Source organism: Panicum virgatum, chromosome 9K (assembly GCF_016808335.1).
Source record: "Panicum virgatum strain AP13 chromosome 9K, P.virgatum_v5, whole genome shotgun sequence".
Classification (NCBI taxonomy): Eukaryota; Viridiplantae; Streptophyta; class Magnoliopsida; order Poales; family Poaceae; genus Panicum; species Panicum virgatum.
This window is the reverse complement of record NC_053144.1, coordinates 16,251,807-16,276,320: the sequence shown is the minus strand read 5'-3', so window position 1 is coordinate 16,276,320 and position 24,514 is coordinate 16,251,807. Positions and strand designations below refer to the sequence as shown.

General features: G+C 44.5%; 5 protein-coding genes across 11 annotated transcripts; 3 read left to right on the top strand and 2 right to left on the bottom strand.

The window, feature by feature from the left end:
• The first annotated feature begins 4,170 nt into the window (after positions 1–4,170).
• Positions 4,171–7,288, top strand: LOC120650400 (glycerophosphodiester phosphodiesterase GDPD6-like). The gene is made up of 8 exons (XM_039927520.1): positions 4,171–4,559; positions 5,039–5,220; positions 5,593–5,776; positions 5,864–5,938; positions 6,066–6,175; positions 6,296–6,514; positions 6,598–6,753; positions 6,860–7,288. The coding sequence occupies exons 1-8, from the start codon at positions 4,547–4,549 to the stop codon at positions 7,094–7,096; spliced, it is 1,176 nt and encodes a 391-aa protein (XP_039783454.1). The 5' UTR covers positions 4,171–4,546; the 3' UTR covers positions 7,097–7,288.
• Positions 7,289–8,081: 793 nt separating this feature from the next.
• On the bottom strand, positions 8,082–10,427 carry LOC120650399. Its single transcript, XM_039927519.1, has 3 exons — positions 10,094–10,427; positions 8,499–8,575; positions 8,082–8,368 (listed from the first exon to the last, which is right to left on the bottom strand). The coding sequence occupies exons 1-2, from the start codon at positions 10,267–10,269 to the stop codon at positions 8,500–8,502; spliced, it is 252 nt and encodes an 83-aa protein (XP_039783453.1). The 5' UTR covers positions 10,270–10,427; the 3' UTR covers positions 8,082–8,368; position 8,499.
• Positions 10,428–10,573: 146 nt separating this feature from the next.
• Positions 10,574–18,283, top strand: LOC120650398 (pentatricopeptide repeat-containing protein At5g55840-like). 7 transcript variants are annotated; one of them, XM_039927518.1, is made up of 7 exons: positions 10,588–11,038; positions 11,675–13,842; positions 14,765–15,126; positions 15,851–15,981; positions 16,124–16,348; positions 16,478–17,344; positions 17,482–18,283. In XM_039927518.1, the coding sequence occupies exons 1-3, from the start codon at positions 10,891–10,893 to the stop codon at positions 14,801–14,803; spliced, it is 2,355 nt and encodes a 784-aa protein (XP_039783452.1). In that variant the 5' UTR covers positions 10,588–10,890; the 3' UTR covers positions 14,804–15,126; positions 15,851–15,981; positions 16,124–16,348; positions 16,478–17,344; positions 17,482–18,283. The 7 variants fall into 7 exon arrangements, with proteins under 7 accessions (XP_039783449.1, XP_039783447.1, XP_039783446.1 ...); XM_039927515.1 differs by having other exon boundaries at positions 10,574–11,038; positions 11,675–15,126; positions 16,475–17,344; XM_039927517.1 differs by having other exon boundaries at positions 10,612–11,038; positions 16,475–18,283.
• Positions 18,284–19,354: 1,071 nt separating this feature from the next.
• On the top strand, positions 19,355–21,318 carry LOC120650396 (presenilin-like protein At2g29900). The gene has a single exon (XM_039927511.1). The coding sequence runs from the start codon at positions 19,689–19,691 to the stop codon at positions 21,057–21,059; it is 1,371 nt and encodes a 456-aa protein (XP_039783445.1). The 5' UTR covers positions 19,355–19,688; the 3' UTR covers positions 21,060–21,318.
• A 1,027-nt stretch (positions 21,319–22,345) lies between these two features.
• Positions 22,346–24,416, bottom strand: LOC120650395. Its single transcript, XM_039927510.1, has 2 exons — positions 24,171–24,416; positions 22,346–23,626 (listed from the first exon to the last, which is right to left on the bottom strand). Exon 2 carries the CDS (start codon positions 23,622–23,624, stop codon positions 22,659–22,661), a length of 966 nt encoding a protein of 321 aa, XP_039783444.1. The 5' UTR covers positions 23,625–23,626; positions 24,171–24,416; the 3' UTR covers positions 22,346–22,658.
• Between the last annotated feature and the right edge of the window lie 98 nt (positions 24,417–24,514).

Here is a 24,514-nt window from a genome sequence, read left to right as displayed (position 1 = left end):
GTAGTCCTTGCTGCCGCGTGGTTCGAGGTGGGGCTGGTGGTGATGATCTCCCACTGCAGCGATTTGATTCGACCGCGCGGCTGCCGCTGTAGCTCGCATGCGCGGAGGGGGAAGACTGTTGCTGTGTTTGATGTTAGTTACTGCGATTACTGTCCATTCTGCTTGCGCGGATAGGTTTTCTGTCTCAGTTGTGGCGGGCATTCTTGTACGTGTGTTTTGTTCCCAACCTCCTAAAAGTTCAATGAATTGTCAGCAAGGTATAGATGAATCCATTTAGTCCCGGCTCATCTTTGAGACACTAGATAATTAGGATGGAATTTTTAGGTGCGATTTCGATGCCGGCCCAACACTTTTGCATGGTACATGGTTCTGGGTTCATTACAATGATTGCCTTCTAATATTTTGTCAATTTGTGGATACAGAAAGATTTAATTGATAAAACAACTGTAAGTGTGGAATCACCTGAGCTTATTATTTGCTACCTCGTCTTTCTTTTTTTTTCTTTGGTACCAGTTGGGCACTAAGTTTCATAGCTTTGAGCAGGGCCATTTGGCTCTCCGACTCTTCCCTGTACTCTTGATGAGCCTAGAATTTACTTTCAGCCTACTATGCACATCTGTTTGTCCGCAATTATGCTACAGTTTATACTTTTTGCTGCAAAAGGTTATAAGAGATAGTCTCTCATTGTTTACTATTTGTTATTTTTGCTTTCATTAATTCTTCCTGTTGGTTGTAACATAGACTGTGAACCGGTTGTGTGTTGATTGTGATGTAACTTGCTTGACTAGTTACCCTTTTCTTGTGTTTTTGTTAGAACAACCAAGGCCTAGAATCTGGCAGACTTGATACTATATAGGAAACTTCGCCGAAAGATGTTCAGACTTCAGAACTATCATTAGTGGGATTCGAAACAATTTTGGCTAACACTTAATTTCTGGTTGTGAGATTCTAGATGATAATGTACCAGTTAGTATCTCCGTTCATTCTCATGTGACTGATATGAGTAAACAGCGTTCATTTCTTGTTTGTTTGTGTTAGATTTTGATGAGATGCATACTTATATCTTCCTATACTGCCCTTACATCACTATCTGTATATTTTATGATACTCCATCTGTTGTTTGTTGTTCAAAAATTGGGTTTAGAAGATAAAGGAATTGGATAAGGTAGCAGGGGCAGAACTATAATAGGAGCATATAGCCATCTTCTGTGTGTGCATCAAATATTGAATTTTTTTTTGCTGATCTTACAATTGTTGAGTTTGATTTTAGATAGAGTTACACTTTAGATTGCATGTTCGACATCTGGAACCTATTAATGGTCTAGGGCCTAACGCCCTGTTCGGCTGGGCTGTATGCAGTCGCTGGGCTGCTTCCGGCCGGGGCTGGTGGACGCACAGCCGTTCGGCTGGCCTCATCCACCACACAGCAGTAACTTTGCTCAGTTCAACTGGATGGCTGGACCGCTGGACAGAGTAGGCTGGGCTGGAGCTGCTGCCAACCAGCCAGCCAACCAGCTTCAGCCAGCCAACCGAACAAGCCGTAAGCTATGCCTAAAGGTCCTAGGGTGATCATGCTCATAGGTGCCGCTTAGGTGAGCCGGGCAGCTGAATTTGGGGGATGGTTGGTTGAGGGATCAGCTGGCTGGGAAGCCGAACCAGGCCGAGCGTAGCCTTCTTGTTGCATGCAGGCAGCTTTAGTTGGTTTGATTGTCTTGCTCGCGCTAGGCTGCATTGTGCTGCTGATTGGTTGCCTTGTTTCTGGGCTTGATTGCATGGAAATCGCTTACCAGTGTGTGTGCAGCGCCGTGTGAGCAAGGCCCGTGAGAAACGGAATTCATTTTTGTTTCAGCGGAGCCAGGCTGGGAAGTCCCCTTTGCTCCCATAGAGCCAGGTCCGGCTCATCGTCTAGGGCGCCAGGCAACCAAACAGCCCGCTCTTGAAGCAGTGAAGTTTATCCACACAAATTCATCTGATTTGATGCAAATTGTGTCCTCCAAGAATGTTTTCTTTAGTATGGCGGTTGGTACTGTTGTACCAACTGCCAACTTGAGTGCCTGGATCAAACCATGAAGTTTGCAACCCAGGTGTTGGAAGTGGTAGTGTCTCTCGCTTGTGATGGAATAATTTTAACTCTGTGTTATCTCGTAGACAGTTGAATTCTCAGTTGAGTGCTCATTTTACTAGTCTATCTTTTACTTAAGTTTGAGCAGAATCCAGAATGCAAAGTCTTGGTATTCAATTTTGGATTAGGTAGTTGGGGTAAACAGACAAAAAAAAGCCATGTTAATTATTGCTCTTATTTTTGTTGATGATCTCCCTGAGTATTTTTAACTACTGCACTGGATGCTAACTATCTTGTTGTTTTGTATTTACAGAAGCTGCTAAAGGCTGCGGGTCTGTTTGCTGGATCCATCTTCCTGATGCGCAACTTTGGTGATCTGATGGCCATTTAAACAGGCTTATATAGTTTAGAGGCATAGTATGGAGTTATTGTACTTGGATTCTTTGAGTTTAGTTTGTACTTGGATTCTTTGAGTTTAGTTTGATGTTCCGAGAAATCCTGATACTCTTATGAAAGTTATTTTGGTCTAAAAATTATTTTCCCGGGGCTAACACTAACAGGTAAAGAATGTTGCATGATGAATTAATAATAACAGGTTGTTGATTGATGGAAGCAAGAACCAAGAGGGCTGGTACCTTCCCCATGTATGATGTTCACCAGTCATCCAGTGCCGATCAGTTAGATGATGATAGGTTGTGTATTCCAGCTGTAGCCGTTTTATTATCTCGTGTCAGCTTTAACGTTCTAAAAAATCAGGTAGTCAACACATGATAATCCCATCATACACGCACATGCGCCAGAATATGCCGCATCTCTCCGTGTAATGCTGCTGCTCAGTTCATACCACCAGAAATTCAGAATTGTATCCAAAACTTGGTCAATCATTCATTGGATCCACAAGCCTACGTGTAGTTATATGAGCGGAGATCAGAAGCTCGCTAGCAAGAATCTTTTGTGTGCAGAAGAAGGAAGTGCAGTCTCCATCAGGCCTTCCCTCTTTCGTGAGCAAGGGAGCAAGCACTTCGTCTAGGACGGGCCATCTACGCCGACTTGCATGACACGGCCGGGTGGTGTCTTTCGTTGACCGCTGCTACAATGCCCTCGCACAAGTGTCCCAGCTGCCGATCACCCTGCAAATGGATTGAAAATCAAACTATACTCACACCACCCTATTCTCATGAGAGAAATTATATGAACCCACTCCACCAAAACCACCACCATCACACACCAATCCAACCCAAATATTTGAGCTCATAATGTAATAACTATTAGCCAAACTATGATTACAACCCAATAAGAACTCATTTCTCAAAAAAAATTATAATATAGATCTTGTCACACTGTTTTGCACAGAGTAGCTGCCAATTATACTGAGTCATCTCAAAAAATTTCGGCCAATTTCGATTAAATTTTATAGTGTGAACGCAAGATTTTAATTCCAGGGTCCGGCTCTTGACATGGGATCCACGTGTAGGTCTAGCCACACTACTTTGCACAGAGTAGCTGTCAGTCATACTGAGTCATCTCCAACAAATTTCGGTCAATTTCGATAAAATTTTATAGTGTGAACGCGAGGTTTTAATTTCAGGGTCCGACTCTTGACATGGGGCCCACATGTAGGTCTAGTCACACTGCTTTGCACAGAGTAGCTGCGAGTCATACTAAGTCATCTCCAACAAATTTCGGTCAATTTTGATAAAATTTTATAGTGTGAATGCGAGATTTTAATTTCAGGGTCCGGCTCTACACAAAGAATACATTTCAACCCAACCCAATCCGTATTTTCATAGAATCTTCTCCACCCCACCATATTAACTAATATAATCCATTTCAACTCACCTAAATATACTCCACATTAAAATCCAACCCATTAAGCACGGTGAGCTGCCAAACAGGACTGACGAGTGGACACCGGGGACCGTCGGGCCATACTGATCTATCACGCTTTGACCGGCGACAACAACAGCGCCGACTGCACATACGACAGGCTATTTTCCAAGAACATGCGGCGCGCATGACTGCATTCCCTCCCCCTTTTAACTTCAAGGATTTTCTTCTGGCTTTTAGGACCTTTGCACAGGCCACTGGGTTACCATCACAAACCTATAGAATGAATAATCTGATGCAGTGATGTCGTGGCTAGGAGCCCAAGCAACAGTATCTTAATCGAACACAAGCCTGCACAACGTTACCAACATCTGTTTCAGAGCTGTCCTAATTCCCCTAGGCTCTCAGCTTCACACCTTGTGCAGAAAGCAGCCAGCTGATCGGAAACAGCGTCGCAAATCGCTACAAACCTGCCGGTCAGTCTCCGGGGTCGAATATTCCGAGGCAGGCCTCTTCTGCATCTAGTACATAACAAGCTCGTCGACGCCCCCTCGCGAACAGAAACAGAGTCTCCCACCCTCGAGGTCCAGGACCTTGCCGTGTAAACTCTGCTCCGAGTCCGGGCAGAGCAGGAGGAGCAGAAGCCGCGTGAGCAGCATGGCTTCCAAGTGTGAGTTCCATCTCTTCTCCGTTCCCACCCTCTCGGTCGGTTTCATCTGAATGTTGGGTGTATGCTTATCAGATTCTCAGTGCTCAGTAATGATCTCCCAACAGCTAGTATTTGCTCCCTGAGTTTCAATGATGTATATATTTCCTCTTTTTTTTGGAAAAATGATGTATTTCCTTGCTCGCGTATAAGCTCTAGTTCATTTGATTCTGGCAATATTTGTACAATTTCTTCCTGAGAAATCGATATGATGTTTCGAATGGCAAGATATGGTAGTGGGGCCAAGTTAGTGTATTTCATCTTCTTCAAAAGAGTTTGTTTGCTTTTTATTTCATAGGCCTGAGAATGGAGCATTCCCTATTCCCTTTTTCTGCTCAACCGAAAATCCAGAAATTCATGTTTCGTTCGTCTATCTTTCAATGCTTCGGTAGTGTCAAAAATCTTGTCTTTTGACTACTGAAGAGGGATGGCATCTTTGACAGGGCACATCTCTATCATTGTCCTCGCGCTGCTTTTTGGGGGATCCAAAGCCAACCCAGCTGCACCTTCCCATAGCCAGCTGGATGTAAACCACAAGAAGCCACTACAAACATTCAGACCTTACAACATCGCCCACAGGGGCTCAAATGGTGAATTACCGGAAGAAACAGCAGCGGCCTACCTGGTAACTAAATCATTCTTTTCTCACGTACTGATTCTGCACTTTTCGCAGTAGTTCTGGAATGAAACAAAATATTTCCCTTGAATCTGCACAAACATAGCTTAAAAAAATGAAAATTGCTCGGATATGTGGTGATATAGTTTATTGGCACATGAAACTCAATTACATGAATATTCTAATTTACAACACCCAAGTAAACTATGGTCTATCTCGCTGGAGATACCAGCACAATGGATACATTAAAAAGAAGTACTTAATTTGCCACGGCAATATCTTTGGGATCGTTCCAGAGTAGAATGCTGCCCTTAGAGATTCCCTGAAGATTGAAGCTCAATATGTTAATATAAATTCAGAGATACGCATCGATTTTTGCAGAGAGCTATTGAAGAGGGTGCAGACTTCATCGAAACTGATATACTCGCATCAAAGGATGGACATCTGATCTGTTTTCATGATGTAACATTGGACGCAACAACCGATGTTGTGAACCGGACAGAGTTTGCCCACAGGAAAAGAACTTATGAAGTCCAAGGAGCCAAAGTTACTGGATGGTTTGTTGGTATGTGAACAACATTCTTTGCTGTGATTCTCAAGATTAGTTCCATGTGAATCTCCTGGTGACTTGTGGACTTATGTTTGCTTCTAGTGGACTTCACTCTTAAAGAGCTTAAATCGCTGAGGGTGAAACAACGGTTCAGTTTCAGGGACCAACGGTACAATGGTATACTTTCCCTTCACTTTCTTTCTTTATTTCATTGTATCTGACAGCCATGTTTATTTCGAGTTGACTTCCATCCACTCTGTACCTGAATGCAGATCTTTCATAATGCTTTCCTATTGGATTACAGGGAAATACCAGATTATTACATTTGAGGAGTATATCTTGATTGCGCTTTATGCGGACAGGATAGTAGGAATATACCCTGAGATCAAAAATCCAGTTTTCATCAACCAGCATGTAAGTAGCTTCGACATGCCAAGACTCCAAAGAAAATTGTTCACATTAGTAATGTAACAATATTAGTGTTTAGACATTTCGCAAAAAAATCCACATTATGACTATGGTATAATTATTCAGGTCAAGTGGTCGAATGGAAAGAAATTTGAGGATAAGTTTGTCGAGACACTACTGAGATATGGATATAAAGGTGCATATATGTCTGAAGACTGGCTCAGGCAGCCACTGTTCATTCAATCCTTTGCTCCGACTTCACTCATTTATGTCTCAAATATGACAAACTCTCCAAAAGTGTTGCTAATTGATGACACGAATACTCCAACTCAAGACACCAATCAGGTATCATCAGTACCGTCATTTTCATCTTTCCTCTTATGTGACACCTTATCAGCCTTCATCTAAAAACAGTTTCTGTTGCGCAGTCATACTATGAGATAACTTCAAATGCCTATCTTGCATTCATAAGAAACTATGTTATTGGAATTGGTCCGTGGAAGGACACAATTGTTCCTCCAAAGGACAACTATTTAGGACAGCCGACAGATCTCGTCGCACGAGCACATGCTCTTAATCTTCAGGTGACTGATCTTATCCGACAGCTGCATATTTCTCCATGATTGCATAAATATTATCCTTGATGTGGTCGTCAGATGACGGATGCTGTAAATCATAACAACATTGCAGGTGCATCCGTACACTTTCAGAAATGAGAATTCATACTTGCACTTCAACTTCCATCAAGACCCTTATGTCGAATACGAATATTGGCTCAATGAGATCGGTGTCGATGGGCTGTTCACTGATTTTACTGGTAGTTTGCACAAGTACCAAGAATGGACTAAGCCATACCCGAAGAAGCAGAAGAAGGCGGAAGCATTGTTGCATGAGATCGGGACCATGTTGAAGAATGATGGATACTGAGCATAGGTTCCCTTTCCTTTTTCAGATTTGTGTTATTTTTGCCACCACCAGAAAAGCACTGTTCTGTTTTTAACACTGTAATTGTTACCAATAAAGCAAGGGGTAGGTGTGCTAACTGTGTAGCAGAATAGATTCAGATTAATTGTTTGTGCCCTAGTGGCATCCTAAAAGAATGCATACAGAGAAAGACCACAGTGTGAGTCACGCAGTTTATCATTGGCTTCCAATAAAGACAAGGGCTCGGTCACTTTGTATGAAAATTCAATTGCCCCTTCAAACAATCAATTCATTTCAACTCATACTCCTCCATACCCAAAATAATTGACATTTTGGACAAGGTTTGAGTCAAACCTTGAGAATATAAATCATGAATAACTCTCAGGTTGTTGAGTTTGAAAATATAAAAAATTATATGAATAGATTTGTCTTAAAAAATACTTTTATGAAAGTATACATATATCACTTTTTGATAAATATTTTTAGAGAAATAAGAAGTCAAAGTTGTGTTTTGAAGGCCGTGTCGCTGTCCTAAATGTCAATTATTTTGAGTATGGAGGGAGTATAGTAGTAGCATCAAAATGAAGGTAAATAATCCTTTATAGAGTTCTCTGAGGCAGTGGAGGCAGCCAGTGGGTCAATGGAGCATGTCCTATCTGGTTGTGCCATTGCACTAGTCATGACCAGTTCAACACTTTTCACTGGCTTCCGGTGATGCAATTGATTAATTGAAGCAGCGATCAAAGATTGAACGGACTTGATGACGAACTTGGTATATTTTCCTGACATACATTGCACTTTGCTCTTCCTTTTCTGGACGTTCTTCTATGACTCTGTGTGTTCAGTAATGGCAAATGGATACCCTAATCTCGGGTTCCTTCTGGGCAGATATGCCAGTGATCCATCTTGGCGAATGCAACACCCCGCTCTACTTAATCATTAATCAGGCAACTACAGCCTGTAAGGTCGACAGTTTGGAGTACAAACATAACATGAAAATATAATGAATGCCGCAGATTTAATGATATGTTGCATGGTCAAAAGTAACAAAGATTTTAAGGATGAACAAATCATCCAGCACTGATCTTGAGGATTTGTGCTGGAGTTAAACAGCACAATATGGGCTGCTTAACACAATAAATCCGTTTTGACAGGCAATTTCTAACACTACGCAGGAAAACCAAAAGTTGGTCGCTCTGAAACTTTCTGCACCACAACTCATGACTTAGAGACAAACTCATCGAACCGGCTGGAGAAGCTTGGAGGTATAATGATCTGTAGCACACAAGAGGAAAGTAAATAAGTTAAAACATGAGAAGGTAGCATATTCACCCAACGTTTGACTGCAAAGTCTGAGCAGGTGACAGATATCAACAAGCTAATACATGAAAAGAGATTGGCTCACCTTAAGCTTTCTGTTGCTTCTTCTCGAGGATTTTCTTCCAGCGCTTTTGATCAAGCATCATCGTCATGTCCTGCCAACTAAGATAAATGGTAACATATGTCAATCATCTTGTATAGGGCAAGAAAACAACAGAAAAAAATAGAAGGGATTTTAAGCACACAGGCATAACACTGAAAGATTCTATAAGAAAAATATGTCATTCATTCACAATGAGAAAAACAATAAATGTACCTTAGATGCTAATGGATAACAGCTATAACAAAGGATGACAGACTACGTGATGACAATGCTAACACCTTAGCTTCGGAGTATTTCAAGGATAAAATTTGATGGGTAGCATAAAATCCAAAAGCATTAGATTGAAACCCAAGGCCAGATAATCCAACTGTTTATATACATACATGGCAGCTCAGTGACAGAAAATTCTTCTAAACCATGTAAGTTTTATAGATAGAAGCCTAGTGAGTATTAATTTATACCAAAATTTATGAGAACACATTTTTAAAATCTTCCCATTTAAGCACCTAAAATTTAATTAATATGGTAGTTATACTGGTTAATCTGCTACCACTATTCTGGCTTTCATTTCAACAATGAATGCTAGAAAGGCCTATCAGAGGAGTAACAATGTCCTACGTGTTGGAATATCCGTATGCGAACTTCATAAATGTCTGTACATTTATATGAATTGAACTGACTCAAGAACCTAAAACCATATATGGACCAAATCATGATCCAAAAATGAATGACTGATTGACTGCAGCCCCACACATCGACACTCAACATTTCTAGTTCTAGGTCGAGCTCAAATTCCATTACATAAACTAGCACAAAATTGGGCTGCACGGCGCATACACCAAGTTTATTTGATATTCACCTAAAAGTATGATTATGCATAAAGAGGAATTCCTGACACACTGCAGTCGCTAGGGAGAGTGTATCAAGATGATAAGTCATGTTGTTACCTTATCTTTGCATGATCACAAAGTACTGAACTATTTGGTCGATATACAAGATTAGGATATGAATCATTAATTGTTGTGTATCTAGTCTAGATTCAAGATTTTTCAGCAATGTCACGTTGATAGAATCGGAAAGGTTTAACCATAGAGGCATAGAGTAAATAAAAAAAATGCTCTGTGTTAATGTATTATGGATCAGCGCTTAGAATATCTCCAATGGAGGTCTCCTGATCTGATTGTAAACGAACAGCAGGTCGGAGTGAACAGCAGTTCGGAGTCACAGAGTAATAAGTATGCCAGATGAAGAAATTTCCTATATCCAGACACAGTGGGCTCAAGAGATATCTAATGTTCGGGTCGATATACTAAATTCGCATAGCCTTTCCCCCGAGTCTGGAATGCAATTGCACAGGTACTCCAAGAACATATGCATCTAACCCAGATTGGCTCAACACATCACATAAAATCCCCTCCAACACGTAGAACAAGGCCCAGACAGATCTATCTAGAGACACATGGCAATTCAAAGTACAAACATGGTCACAACCGCAAGCGAGAACACGAGGAATCGGTACTACGGATCTTATCGCGGGAGAGAGACAAAAGGACGAGGGGGGAGGCGGGGGCGCTCACGCGGCGGGGAGGGACTTGATGTGGGAGGCGAGCGCGGAGGCGTGGTGGTGGACGCAGGCGGCGGCGCCGAGGGCGAAGGCGCCGGTCCAGGTGGAGACGAGGCGCTGCGGGTCGGAGTGCGGGACCCCGGAGTCGCCCCTGTACGCCCGCGCCCAGTAGTCGTCGAACTCGCCCATCCTCCTCCTCCTCCGCTCTCCTCGACCCGCCGGGACCTTCCCTTCTCCTTCCCCTGCGTCGGCGGCGAGGCTCCGGCCTCCGGGGAGAAACAGATGGATGGGGTTTTGCTTGCTTGCACAGGGCACCAGACAAAGACGAACGGATATACGAACTGGAATGTTCGTGGACCTAGTCTACGCGATGGGCCTGGTGAACCCGTCTCCTTTGAGATTTGTGTTCCTAGGCCGACTGACGTGTGGGCCGCGCCGGAGGCGGTTGGGCCTGGTTCGAGAAAGAGCGGAGAGGCCCATTGCATCTGGCCTTATTCCATCATCCATCGTCGTCCAGCTCAGGCCGCTCGCCCGCTCCGGCTTCCCCCACCCCCCCAAATTCCGCCACCGCGCGCCGCCGGTGGTCCCTCCCGGTTTTCGCAGCCTCGAGGGCTCACGCAGGTGCAGGCCCCGGCCCTCAACTCGACCCGCTTCCATTGTTGTGGAGGGAGGGCGAGGCCTTCGCTGACCTTCCCACACCGTAGCTTCTGCCTTCGCCTCCACGGCGGCGAGCGGTCGAGCACCGCCTCGCCGGAGGCGGACGGAGTTCCCACCCTCCTCGTCGGTGGCTCGGCACCGAGCCTGGTCACTATGTCGTCGTCGTCGCTGGCACACTCCTTGTACCGCCGTCGTATCGTCGAATACAAGGCAGCGGCCTGCTGCTCACGGCTCCCCTTCCGCGCGAGGCCGCCCCCGCGCCCCCGCATCGGCGCTGGCGCTGGCGCCAACACCACCTCAGGTAAATCCTCCGTCGGAAACGCGAGCCAGTAACCACTTAGTATCGCAAATCAGAGCAGTGAGTCAGTGAACCTGTATGTCTGGTTCTTTAATTCTTTTTTAGGGGAAGGAAGTCGGATACTTACTAGTATACTCTATTTTAGTCCATCTTTGTTTTGCAAAATGCAAATCCTAGGCCGGTAAGAATTTGCTGTCTACAGTTAGTTACTAGTGGGCAGCAAGTGTATGTTGAGTTCAGCGTGATGGAGTGACAGACAGGTGCACGAAGCAGTCACTGCTTCGTGCAAACTTCACACTGCTGGCACTGCTTGCTATGCCTCTCGTGCATGTTTGCCTCTCATTCTGTCTTGATGCTTTCTTGATCAACTTATAGCCTCTTATGCAAACCATTTCATTAATGTGTACTTGATTGGAATTTATGCAAGTGGGGAATATGTAACTCTCTGAAGTAGGATTATCTTTCTGGTTCATTTTTCTCTGTTTGGACCCATCTCAAGTGTAGATCATCTCCACATAACTTAGAAATCCGAACATGTTGCTCTTTCTTCCGATAACATAAACTGTTCCTGTGTACTATTACTATTGCTTCTTTTTGGGGCATCAATCCCTATTTCATTAATTTGGTTCTTTCTTTCAGCGCATGGGATTGATAGTAGCATCATCGCCATCCAGACTATGAAGCGGTGGGAGACCTTGAATCACATGGCCTACAAATTTGGGAGGCTTGACAAGTCCGATGGAAAGCTGGCCTTGAAGATACTGAGTTCTATTGTGGAGCGACCAGGTTTAGACCGAATTACCTATATTTACTGTATGGCTGTTCCAATTCTCATCCAGGCTCAAATGCATTCACAAGCAATGTCAGTGTTGAGGCATCTTGCCTTGACAGGCTTCTCCTGCAATGCTATTTTTAGCTCCCTCTTGCGGACCATTTCACATTTTGATTCCACCAATCGTGCCGTCTTTGACCTCCTTGTCAAAGCATATGTCAAGGAAGGAAAAGTGGTCGACGCAGTTGTGGCAGTTTTCTTTATGGATGACTGTGGATTTAAGGCTTCAGCTGTTGCTTGCAATACCATCCTTAATGCTCTTGTGGAGGAAGGGGAATCAAAACATGCCTGGTTATTCTTGAGAGAAAGTTTGGCCCGTAAATTCCCTCTGGATGTTACCACTTGCAATATTCTTCTGAATTCCCTGTGCACTAAGGGTGAATTTAGAAAAGCTGAAGATATGCTTCAGAAGATGAAGAGTTCTCGCTTAGCTAATTCTGTCAGTTATAATACAATGCTACATTGGCATGTTAAGAAGGGGAGGTTTAAGGCTGCCCTGTGTGTTCTAGAAGATATGGAGAGGAATAGTATACAGGCTGATGTCTATACTTATAACATCATGATAGATAAATTATGTAAAATAAACAGGAGTGCACGTGCTTTCCTTTTACTCAAAAGAATGAAGGAAGATAACTTAACACCTGATGAATGTACATACAATACTTTGATCAATGGTTTTTTCGGTGAAGGTAAGATAAACCATGCTCACTATGTCTTCAATCATATGCTGAGACAAACTTTGGCTCCAAGTGTAGCTACTTACACTACAATGATTGATGGGTACTGCCGAAATGGGAGAACTGATAAAGCCCTTAGTGTTCTGTCCGAAATGCAAATTACTGGTGTTACGCCAAGTGAACTAACTTATAGTGCTTTGTTGAATGGTTACTGCAAATTTTCCATGCTGGAACCTGCTCTAGATCTCGTTAAAGATCTGAGTTCAAGAGGCATAACCATCAATAAAACAATGTATACCATTCTCATTGATGGTTTATGTCAAGTAGGTGCGATTTCCAAGGCTAAACAAATTTTAAGGAGTATGCTTGAGGATGGAGTTGATCCGGATGTTATCACTTATTCAGCATTGATCAATGGCATGTGCAGGATGGCTAGGTTGCATGAAACAAAAGAAATTTTGTCAAGGATGCAGAAAAGTGGAATTTTACCTAATGATGTGCTATACACAACTCTAATTTGTTACTATTGTAAGGCTGGGTATGCCAAGGAAGCACTGAAGCATTTCGTGGACATGTATCGAAGGGGGCTAGTTGCCAATGCAGTCATCCATAATGCATTGTTATGTGCTTTCTATAGAGAGGAAATGATTACAGAGGCTGAGCACTTTAGACAATACATGTCTAGGATGAAGATATCATTTGATTCTGTCTCCTTTAACTGCATAATAAATAGTTACTGCCACAGAGGTAACATAGTTGAGGCATTTTCAGTTTATGATAATATGGTCCGATATGGCCATTTTCCAAATGTTCGCACATATCAGAATTTGCTTAGAGGATTATGTCAAGGAGGCCACTTGGTACAAGCGAAGCGGTTTATGTCCTGCCTTCTTGACATACCTTCTGCTGTTGATGAGAAAACTTTCAATGCACTACTTCTTGGGATATGCAAATATGGAACCCTGGATGAAGCTTTGGATTTATGTGAGAAAATGGTCATAAACAACTTTTTACCTGATATCCGTACTTACACCATTCTTCTCAGTGGTTTTTGCAGGAAAGGCAAAATTTTTCCTGCATTCATCGTGTTGCAGATGATGTTAGAGAAAGGGTTAGTCCCTGACACTGTTGCATATACCTGCTTGTTGAATGGGTTTATCAATGAAGGCCAAGGGAAGGCTGCTGCTTATGTTTTCCAGGAGATTATATGCAAGGAAGGCCTGTATGCAGATTGTATTGCCTATAATTCATTGATGAAAGGGTACCTCAAAGGAGGAAATTTAAATACTATGAAAAAGGTGATGTCTGATATGCATAAGAATGCAGTTTATCTAAACACCGCTAGCTATAACATACTTATGCATGGGTATGTCAAGAAGGGACAACTTTCAAGGTCTTTTTATCTGTACAAAGATATGGTGAGGAAAGGGATCAGACCAAACAACATTACATATCGCTTGCTCATACTTGGGCTTTCTGAGTGCGGGATGATTGACATTGCAGTTAAGTTTTTGGAGAAGATGGCCTTAGAAGGCATTATTCCTGATAAGTTTGCTTTTGATATACTGATAACAGTTTTCAGTGATAAATCTAAGATGCATAATGCACTACAACTTTTCGATTGTATGAAGTGGTTACATATGTCACCCAGCAATAAAACTTATAGTGCCATGATAAATGGATTAATCAGAAAAAATTGCTTGGATCAGAGTCACAAAGTTTTACGTGAGATGTTAGAAAGAGGGCTCCAACCAAACCATACACATTATATTGCATTGGTCAACGCAAAATGTCGGGTTGGTGAGATTGATGGAGCATTCAGGCTAAAAGAAGAAATGAAAACTCTTGGTGTTGTGCCTCCTGAAGTTGCTGACAGCTCAATTATTAGAGGTCTGTGTAGATGTGGGAAACTTGAGGAGGCAGTCATAGTTTTTAGCAGTATGATGCGCTCAGGAATGGTGCCAACTGTTGCTACTTTCACTAGTCTAATGCACGGTCTTTGTAAAGAATCCAAAGTTGCTGATGCTTTGCACTTGAAAGGGTTGATGGAGTTATGTAAATTGAAGGTTGATGTTGTCAGTTACAATGTTATTATTACTGGTTTATGCAACAACAAGCGTATCTCTGATGCACTAGATCTTTATGTAGAGATGAAATCTAAGGGTCTTTGGCCGAATATTACAACCTATATCACACTCATTGGAGCTATGTATGCAACAGGGAGAATGGAGGCTGGAGAGAAAATACTGGAGGATATAGAAGAAAGGGGTCTTATTCCATCCAAGCATCCTGAAGGTCTTGAAAGGCGGATGGAGGATGCAATTAGAAGGTTAAACATGATAAGAAACTGCAGAAAGGGAATGCCTTTTAAAGAGGTCGAGGTATTGCCAGTAGAAAGCTGCCAGTGATTGAAATTCCACTTAAATTTACCAGTGTCAAAAGAATTTCGACCATTTGACCATGGTAGAAAACTGTGGGTACCTTTTCTGGTTTATACCCTGTGATACCTTGTGGTGTCATCATCCATCGAGGGATCCATTCTAGATATGTTGAATGTCATTTGCCTTGCACAGCTAATTCAGGTGAGATCTTGTGCCGTGTTTTTTTATCCTACTCTTTTGTCACTATTATTTCTTTAATTTGACACCAAAAAAATTATTTCAAAATTTACCATTGGTTTAGTGTTCTCAGAAAGATAAAATTTACCTGGGATGAAACATCTGAATATATTTCAGTGTTCAAGAGGGGAAGGTAAATGGGATTATGAGTAGCAATTGATATGCGTAAGCTACAGCAGGGATTCTGGACGTGAAGTTTTACCATGTTACTAGATGTATAAAGGACTGTGTTTACATCAACATCTCACTGAAACAGCTGCAGTCCTGCAGGTTGTTACCAGCTAATTGCTATTGCAATTACACTTTTCATAGTTGCAGGATGAAAAGTTCGACTGTGCTATGGTTAGATCAACAGGAATTGTTTTACTACTATAAATACAAATTTCTTTTGAGTGATCTACTGAACTTTAGCATGAGCAATTTCTGTGTTTGTATCTTTACTTGCCTGTAGTTTGCCATTTAGTCCATAAGGACAAGCATAAATCTCGAGCAAACTAAGAGTACATAACCAGGCAATTCACTCTGGAAAACCACATTCGACTTCTCCTAATGCCTTAATCTGCAGAAAAGACGAACAACCCCCCCCCCCCCCCCCCCCCAAAATACTGCCAAGAACCACACATACCACATTTTATGAGCACAGTTTTCACAGCAACTGAACCATAAACTGCCTAACATTCTGCTGCAGAGCCAATCAGGTGGGGAGCAACAGTGTTTTGGTTTCAGGCAGGGGCTACTGCACCACAGATGGGGACAGTGGGCAGTGGAGGTGGAGCCCAATGCTGTCTCGAGCTCAGCCTGTGCTTGCACTAATGGAAGGTAAGCAGAAGTGCAATCTGGGCTCCACTTGTAATTTAGTTCCATGAGCTGAAAATTTTCAGGTTTCACCATGTTTCAATTAACTTGATACATTGCCTATCTGTGGATTTACTTATTATCAAGTGCTATATTTCTGTTGCAGTCAGAATGTACTCATTGCAGAGGTTTAGTATCAACCTCGCATTCCAATTGCCAGGAGCTTTTTAAATGTCTGTCACTCGAGGACGAGACCTTGGATGGACCATTCTGATGTAGTGATGTATACTATTTACAAGATGGATGGCCTTCATGCGTTCACTTAGGCAAATGCTTATGTTTTTTTGTTGGACAATTTGTTTGGATTTCTGAAGCTGGATCTGTAACAAAGGTACCACAACTCCACCATGTATCATCAATCATGAAGTTGCTATATGTTGCTACTGGATCGGCATTTGCTCGCTCTTGCTACTGTGTTAGTACTTTTTTTACTAGTGTTGATTGTTTATGTTCTCAGCAGGTATGAATGCATTGGTACTGTTCAAATAGATTTTCCTGTTTTCACGATAGGCGAATTTCTGAAGGTTCAGCACAAAAATGTTCAATAGAGATGTATGCAATATTGTGTGGCGAGGGCGCGAGGCAGCTGATTTGGATTTTAGATGTGGTGCAAGAGTGTATGGACCTTAGCCAATCTGAATTTCAGTTGAAGAGTGATATAAAGAACTGGTTTTTTGGTCTGACCACGATTGAAAAATTTAGGGCAAAGCAACAGTCTCATCTGATTCTGATGGCCATCAAAGCAGCAGAGGCTAGTTTGAGGCTTTTCTTCATGCAGATAAACGACAGGAGGAGGAAAATTTTTATTTGGCAACTTGAAGCTGATGGTCGTTCTTGTACAGTCATACTGAGAAAGTGGAATGCCTGTTTAACCACTTCAGTGCTCTGTTCTGCAACCCTCAGCATGATCCAGTACTCTGTATTGGGATTCTCATGGCATAGTCAGGCAGAACTTGGATCAATTGGAGGATGAGTTCAGCGAAGAGGAGATGCATGGAGTAACTCATGACCTGGAGTTCGACAAAGCACCAAGCTCAGATTGGTTCATTGAGGTTTTCCTCAAATCTTGTTGGCCAGTGGTAAAAGAGGATCTAATGTCTGCAGCAAACTTCTTCAGTCAACATGATCAGCATTTCTCGCCCCTGGCCTGAATTCAAACAGTACCGAATACTGATACCCAAGAGAAGCGATGCAAAATGTGTGGGGGACTACAGGCCAATCAGCCCGACACATAGCATTGCAAAGCTATTCCAAGTTGTTGGCCAATAGACTTCCCAGTTGCCTGAACCTGCTAGTTTCCAGGGTCCAGGATGACTTAATAAAAAAAGTAAGTATTCATGGTAATTACCTATATCAGAACCTTGTGAAGGACCTGCACTGATCCAACACCCTGCGTTCTTCCTCAAGCTTGATATTGCTAAGGCGTTTGACAGCTTTTGATGGGATTTCTTGCTGGAAGTGTAGGAGCAGTTGGGCTTAGAAGCAAGATGGCATGTTTGGGTGACGACTCTGCTAGCTACTGCCTCATCATCTGTGTTCCTCAACGGTGCAGTTCTTCAGAATCATACTGCATGCTTGATGAAAACTCAATCTGGAAGGCACAGGCAGAGGGCTCGCATAAATGTTTTGCTTGGTTGCTGAGTTCAAAGTAAGATTCTCACAGCGGACAAATTACTGGCAAGACACTGGCCATGCAACTCGATTTGCTGGCTATGTGATCAGGTGGAAGAAACAGCAATGTGCTTGTGTTTACATTGTGTTTATGCAAGGGAGGTTTGGATGCTGATGTGCACCTCGACTGGGGGCTTGGTAATGGTACAGGTGCTGGCTGAAAACTTATCGATCGAGGGTTGGTGGCATCAATAACTACATCATCTTCCCAAGCAGGCAAGCAACAACGGCGGAATGTGGCAGGTCTTCTAATGCACACTGTGAAACATCTAGGAGAGGAACCGGCGAACTTTCAAAGGAGAATTTGCAGTGCCAATAAGTTCTTGGGCACATCAAGGAGATCGCCGTCAAGTAGCAAGCGTGTGGAGGGCCTTTCATGGCTTTTATCATTTTCCTTCTGTCAGTTATCATGCTTTTCCTCCGTAAATGTGATGGCAGTGCTCCTGCCGTATTTTTTTTGGATGCAACTTCATGGATCGTGTGTCTACAAATTACAAGGCACATTTTTTTTCTTTCGTTTTGTATGCGTACGATCATGTGCATCAATCTGTATGAATTACAACACTGAAATACTATGAGGCTTTCATTTTTAACTGACCCGAGACCTAATGGTTAGCATGGCGTGATAATCAGTCCAGGTGCCTGATGAATAAACTAGCTTAACGACTGAGCTTTAGCTCCATCTACCTACGGTGAAAACTGAAATCCGTAAGAACTCCCAGGTACCAGCACTGCAGGTCTGCAGCACAGCACCTATGGAAAACCAAGTTACCCATGCAACCCAGCTAGTCTAGTTGCTGGTGAATTACAGCATGGAGCCAAGGATACCATGATCAGAAAAATGTTGTGCGTGCTCCATGGCACACAACCAAACAGAGTTTCTTGGAGATTACTGTTCTCGGTAGGATTTGTAACAAAGGCACCACGCACCAGACTGAATCTGATACTCCCTCCGTGCCAGAAAGAATGCAACTCTCGCTTTTCGGGAAGTCAAATAATTTCAGTATTAATATTTATATTACAAAGTAAGTATTATTGGATTAATCATGTAATATATTTTCATACTAAATCTATTTGGAGACATAAATGTTAGTAAATTTTTTATATAAATTTGATCAAATTTAAAATTGTTTGACTCTTTAGAATGCAAAAGTTGTATTTTTCTTTGGAGGTTTCTACGTGGAGAGGGGTCTCCGGATAAGGTTCCGTGGAGACCCCCTCCGCCTCATATACCGCGTAGCTGGATTAAAAAAGAAAAAAACAGCAACATCGTCTTCCTCAATCTCGTCTCCTCCGCTTCACCCGTTCTTGCCTTCCTCCGCCCCCACCCCCGCCCCGCCGCGGACCTCCCCCTCACCGGCGTCGCCTCCGACGCCGGCGAGGACCGCCTCCCTGACCCCTACCCCTGCCCTCCTTCCAGCCGCCTCCGCTAACCTCCCCTACCTCGCTGCCGAGTTCCCCCGCCGCTAGCCCCGCCCAACCGCCATCCTCCACCACCCGGCCGGCGGCGTCATCGCCGCCGCCCTCGTCGCCCACAACCTGGAACCACCGCCGAGCTTGCCGCCGCCGGCGGCCATCCCTCTATACCTGCCGGTAATGGAACCCCACCCCAACCCGGAAACCCAAATCCCTAACCCCGCCGGCCTCCACCGCCGCCGATCGCTCCGCCCACCTCCCGCCCACCCATCGCCGAGTTCGAGACCGTGGATTGCTCGATTTGTTGCCTTCTTCTTTCTCTTTGTTATCTCTTTCTTCCCCATTGTTTTTCTACTGTAGCGGGGAGGGGCTCTCGACTGAAGCTAAATCGAGAGGCCTCTCGAAGTAGGATAATCGTTTTTCTTTTGAGGGAGTATAACGCAAGACAACATTTTTCTCAGGAATCTTTTACACCAATACTTCAAACTGTGTGGAGATGTACAAGAAGACTGAAGTGAGCGGACAGATAAAAACAAGTCAATACTCCTGCGCCCAGCGATCCCCCATCTCCCACATCCACCAAAATGGCCGAAGCGGCGGCCGCCGTCCCCGGCGACCCCCCGGCCGGCGCCACCGTGCTGGACTCGCTCGGCGAGGACATCACCCGCATCGTCTACCCCGTCTCCGCCTGCATGCTCCTCGTCGTCCTCCTCGTCTCGCTCCTCTCCTCGCCCTCCTCCCCGTCTCCCCTCTCCGCCTCCATCGCCGCCGCCGCCGGCGGCGGCGGCGTCTCCGGCGGGGGGGACGACATCCCCACCGCGCTCTTCACGGCGCTCACCTTCGTCGTCGCCGTCACGGCCGCCACCTTCCTGCTCGCGCTCCTCTTCTACCTCCGCTGCACGCCCTGCCTCCGCGCCTACCTCGGCTTCTCCGCGCTCGCCGTCCTGCTCGTGCTCGGCGGCCAGGTCGCCCTGCTCCTGCTCTCCCGTCTCCGCCTCCCGCTCGACGCCGTCTCCTTCGCGCTCCTCCTCCCCAACGCAGCGGGGGCGCTCGTGCTAGCCGCGCTGGCGCCGGCCTCCGTCCCCATCGCGCTCCACCAGGCCGCGCTCGTCGCCGTCGCCGTCCTCACCGCCTTCTGGTTCACTCTGCTCCCCGAGTGGACCACCTGGGCGCTGCTCGTCGCCATGGCCGTCTACGACCTCGCCGCCGTGCTGCTCCCTGGTGGTCCTTTGAAGGTGCTGCTTGAGCTCGCCATTGAGAGGAACGAGGAGATACCGGCGCTGGTCTACGAGGCGAGGCCGGTGGATCCCCGACACGGCCGAAATTGGCGCTTGTGGAGGGAAGGGAGGCAGCCTGGCGCGGATTTGGATGCCAGTTCCACCACGGTCGAGGTGATTGGGGAGGTATTGGGGAGGAATCTTGACGCCAACTCTGGAAACAATTCGTCGCCCCAAGTTCATGAAGCTGCCACTTCAGCTGGCAATGGCAACGTTAATAATTCGAGGCCCAGGGCGACACTGGGGGCTGCTTTGAGCTCAGATTCTACAGTTGAACAAGCTGGGGAGGTATCCGCATTGCGGGAGCATAGAGTGGCTGTTGCTGAAATGAGGGTACCTTTGATCCACAGACGCCCAGAGAGATCTGGGGAAGAGGAGGAAGATGAAGATGGCATTGGGTTGAGCTCATCTGGGGCTATCAAGCTCGGGTTGGGGGACTTCATATTCTACAGTGTTCTGGTCGGTAGGGCGGCGATGTATGACTACTTGACAGTGTATGCCTGCTACCTTGCCATCATTGCTGGGCTTGGCATCACTCTCCTCCTGCTGGCGTTCTTCCGCAAGGCGTTGCCTGCCCTACCGGTGTCCATCGCCCTTGGCGTTGTGTTTTATGTGCTCACAAGAACATTGCTGGAGGAATTTGTTGTGCAATGCTCCACCAATCTTTTGCTGTTCTAGCATTAATGGAACATTGCTTATTGATGTACTATTGTAGCCCACAATTGACTTTATTACTGGTTTATTAGCTCTTACTTTTCTGGAAATGTTAATTAATAATTTGACTGGTCATGCAACCTATATGAAGCTATTTGAAATTTTTGTCATATTTTCCACTACTGATCTTTCTGTGTATGTCCCAACTTATGTACATTCCTGTCTGCTCACGTTGAAGCACCTGGGATTTTGTAATAAAACTAATGAGGACAGTTTGGATGCATTTTGCATATTATGGAAATTTTCTTGAATTATCAAGCCATAAATATGCCCTTTTAGAGGGATCCTTCTTCATTTTATTGCCAATTGTGGATGAAAAGAGTTTGCCAGGCTGCACATAGATAATGAAGATGGATTGGTTTTTGGTCTGCTGTGACTTTTCTAAAACTATGTGAGAAAAAAGGCTTTTTTTTAAAAAAAAAAGTTTAGGACTGATGTGCCCTTTCTGCACCATTTATATGAAATATATCTCAGTGAAAGTCATACTGTACTGCATTTTTCAACAAAACAATCATGAGAACCACTTTGGTCGTCCAATTCAGTATGGATTGCCTCACTTTCTAATTTCTTTATGTATTCTGCTACTAATGAATTCATGCCCCTATATTTGAAGCGACATAGGACTTGGAGCAAAGCAATTGTTGTCGTGGGGTCTTGAAGTGGAGGCGACATACAGATACCAGGGGCAGTGCTTGCAGCTTCATGTTCTCACAACATAAGTGCAGGAAGGAGGATGGAGTGTTGATGTGGACCTGCTGGGTGTTGTTTCCTTATACTTCTAGGAGTGAGGATGATGTGCCATTTATTCTCTGTACATTCATATATTTCTCTTTCCAGAGTAACGTTCAAACCTTGGTGCCTCCTTCACAAAAGTCCAAACCTTTTAAATCTTGTTATACTAGACGAGCTGATGTCCTGTTTTAGCAATGCTGCTTGCAGTGCGTTCTCTATCCATTGCAGAAGAGCAAGACAGCTGTAGAAGAACCACTAGTGCAAAACGGAATATACAAACCAAAAATATTTACGGACTTTCAGTCACCATACAGTCAAGGCACGCGCGTGACGTTACAAACGTAATCACTAATTTTCCGACCTGAGGAAATACCAGTCAAACAATCATACATGCATATCCTGCAGTAAACCCAACACTGCTGGGAAGTCAAAACACTCAATTGTGTAACTGTAGATAATACTAGATAATGATATAACTCTATAAGCATTAGAAAAGAAAGATAAAATGAGCAATGGGCTGAACAAATTCAGAAACCATCTCTGTTAACGCAGAGTCACAAACAAAATAAAATGCATTGCAAGTTTCTAACAACCTGAACAAGCCTGCTATACAGGCAACCGAAAATGAGATCATGGCCCTCACTTCACTGTCACTGGATAAAGAATCAGTTGTTGAGAAACAAAACTGCAGTGCTACATGTAAGAACGCTGGCATTTCTAATAGCAAAATACTATTGACTACTAAGTAAATCTATCAAGGGCATTTATGGCATCAATATCCTTCAATCAACTAGCTTTTGTTTGTCACCAGAGTATTTGACACTACCAATTTCAGACAATGCCCAGCATTCGTTCACTCCGGAAAGCACTTGTCGTCCACCACGGAGTTTCTGCAGACTTTGCACTCCTGCTTCTGTAGTTTCTGTCACTGAAACCTGGAAGGTTGAGATTGAGACATAGCAATCGGCTATCCACTTCAAGCAGCTGCTGTCCTGTTTGAGACACTGCAGAGTTGGGTGATGCTGCAACCTTTTCATGATCAGGAACTTTGTGAAACTTCTTATGGCTCGCCAATCCTTTGCTGGATGTGAAGACCTTGCCGCAGAGCTTGCAATCATGGCTTTCTGTCGCCTTCAACACTTGCGAAAGACTGGTGAACTTCAGCTTGACATCAGAACTGGGGCTTTCTGGCATCATCAACTCAGCATCCCCAGTTTTGCCGTGACAAAAATAGTCCAGCTCCATCTCACTCTTCTGCACATGGTAGGCCGAGTTGCCATCCATCTCATAATCCTCATCGCAATGCTCGGAAGCTGAATCCACGCCAGAATATCCAGAGATCATCAAAAGAACACGCGCAGCATTCACTTCCTCTATCCCATATGTCAACATCACTGGAGTAGACACAACGACCTTATGATCAGAGTGTCCATTGCTCTCTCTTGATACCTCCTCTGCCACCATCTTCCTCTCATGGCGAGCATGCGCCCTCATGTGCACGGATAGTGCATGGTTGGAGGCAAAAACCTTGAAGCACAACTGGCATTCCGTTTTGGGAGCCATTGTCAGGTACTCATCGTCACTAGAATCACACAACAACCAGGTACAATGTCGCCTCTCCCGGAGCCCATACCCACGGAAGCCATCACCAATGTTTGGAAGGCTAAGTGTGCTCCTTGCTTGCTTCTTCTGCTTGCGTTTGACGCGGTGAAGATTCATGTGGCCTCCGAGCGAATGGTAAGATGGGAAGCTTTTCTTGCATACATTGCACCAGTGCTTCCTTCCTGTCGGCGGCATGCCTGAGATGTATATAACGAAAATTGCAGAAATGATGAACACGACATGGATGAACCGTAAACGGAGCATATGAAAACCAGGAACTGAAATTCTACATGGACATGGATAAATAGTGTTTCTTGAATGCACCCTCCGCAAAAAAAGCGGCTTTTTTTGGACGATGCGGGAAAAATTGGGAAAACCCTTGTTTCGACATTCAGTACGGAGGGAACTTTTCAAACGACTCCAAACTTTACCCCAAATCTTGAGAGAGTTGCTCCATCCAGAAATAAGAATACGGGACCTTTTAGATTAAAAAGAATAGGATATTCGATTAGATTGTTTAGGGGAAAGAAGAGCTAGATACTGGACGGAAAACCCAAGAACGCTAGAACTAGATACCCGTATCATCCAAAGAACCTAATCGCTCATCAAAACCAAGCAAATTTACTCGTCATACAAGAAAATGGGTAGTGTTCAACAGCATTCTTGCCGCAAGCTTGCAAATTTACGACTAATCTGAAAAATCAAGAACTCTAAATTACTGGGGGATACTAGAAAACCTACCTCCAATCGTCTCCCTTCGGAGGTCACGGAAACCTAGAGGATTCCTTCAATCGACGGCGAGTGAGTAACCTTCCGCCGATTCCTGCAGCGGGCCGGCCGCCTCCCCCTCCCCTTGCAGCAGCGCACGGCGGGTGGGTTCTTGTTCTTGGCGTGTCGCTGCTTTCGGAAGGGAAGAGCCAGGCTTTCGCAACGAGGAGGGGGAGGAGCTGGGGTTTTCTAGCGCGCCGTGACATTGGGGGAAGCCGTTGGCGTTCGATCGGACGGCTGTGGAGGCGCCAGAGAGAACGTGGGCGGTGGGCGGATACGGCCAAAAATTTCTGACAAGACGTCGGATTGGGTTGGGC

Coding starts and splice junctions, on each gene's coding strand:
- LOC120650400 (XM_039927520.1), top strand. Junction 5,777..5,863: donor AGTTACTGGATGGTTTGTTG/GTATGTGAACAA, acceptor GTTTGCTTCTAG/TGGACTTCACTCTTAAAGAG. Junction 6,515..6,597: donor CAACTCAAGACACCAATCAG/GTATCATCAGTA, acceptor TCTGTTGCGCAG/TCATACTATGAGATAACTTC.
- LOC120650399 (XM_039927519.1), bottom strand. CDS start 10,269: ATGGGCGAGTTCGACGACTACTGGGCGCGGGCGTACAGGGGCGACTCC. Junction 8,576..10,093: donor ATCAAGTCCCTCCCCGCCGC/GTGAGCGCCCCC, acceptor CATTTATCTTAG/TTGGCAGGACATGACGATGA.
- LOC120650398 (XM_039927513.1), top strand. CDS start 10,891: ATGTCGTCGTCGTCGCTGGCACACTCCTTGTACCGCCGTCGTATCGTC. Junction 11,039..11,674: donor TGGCGCCAACACCACCTCAG/GTAAATCCTCCG, acceptor TCTTTCTTTCAG/CGCATGGGATTGATAGTAGC.
- LOC120650396 (XM_039927511.1), top strand. CDS start 19,689: ATGGCCGAAGCGGCGGCCGCCGTCCCCGGCGACCCCCCGGCCGGCGCC.
- LOC120650395 (XM_039927510.1), bottom strand. CDS start 23,624: ATGCCGCCGACAGGAAGGAAGCACTGGTGCAATGTATGCAAGAAAAGC.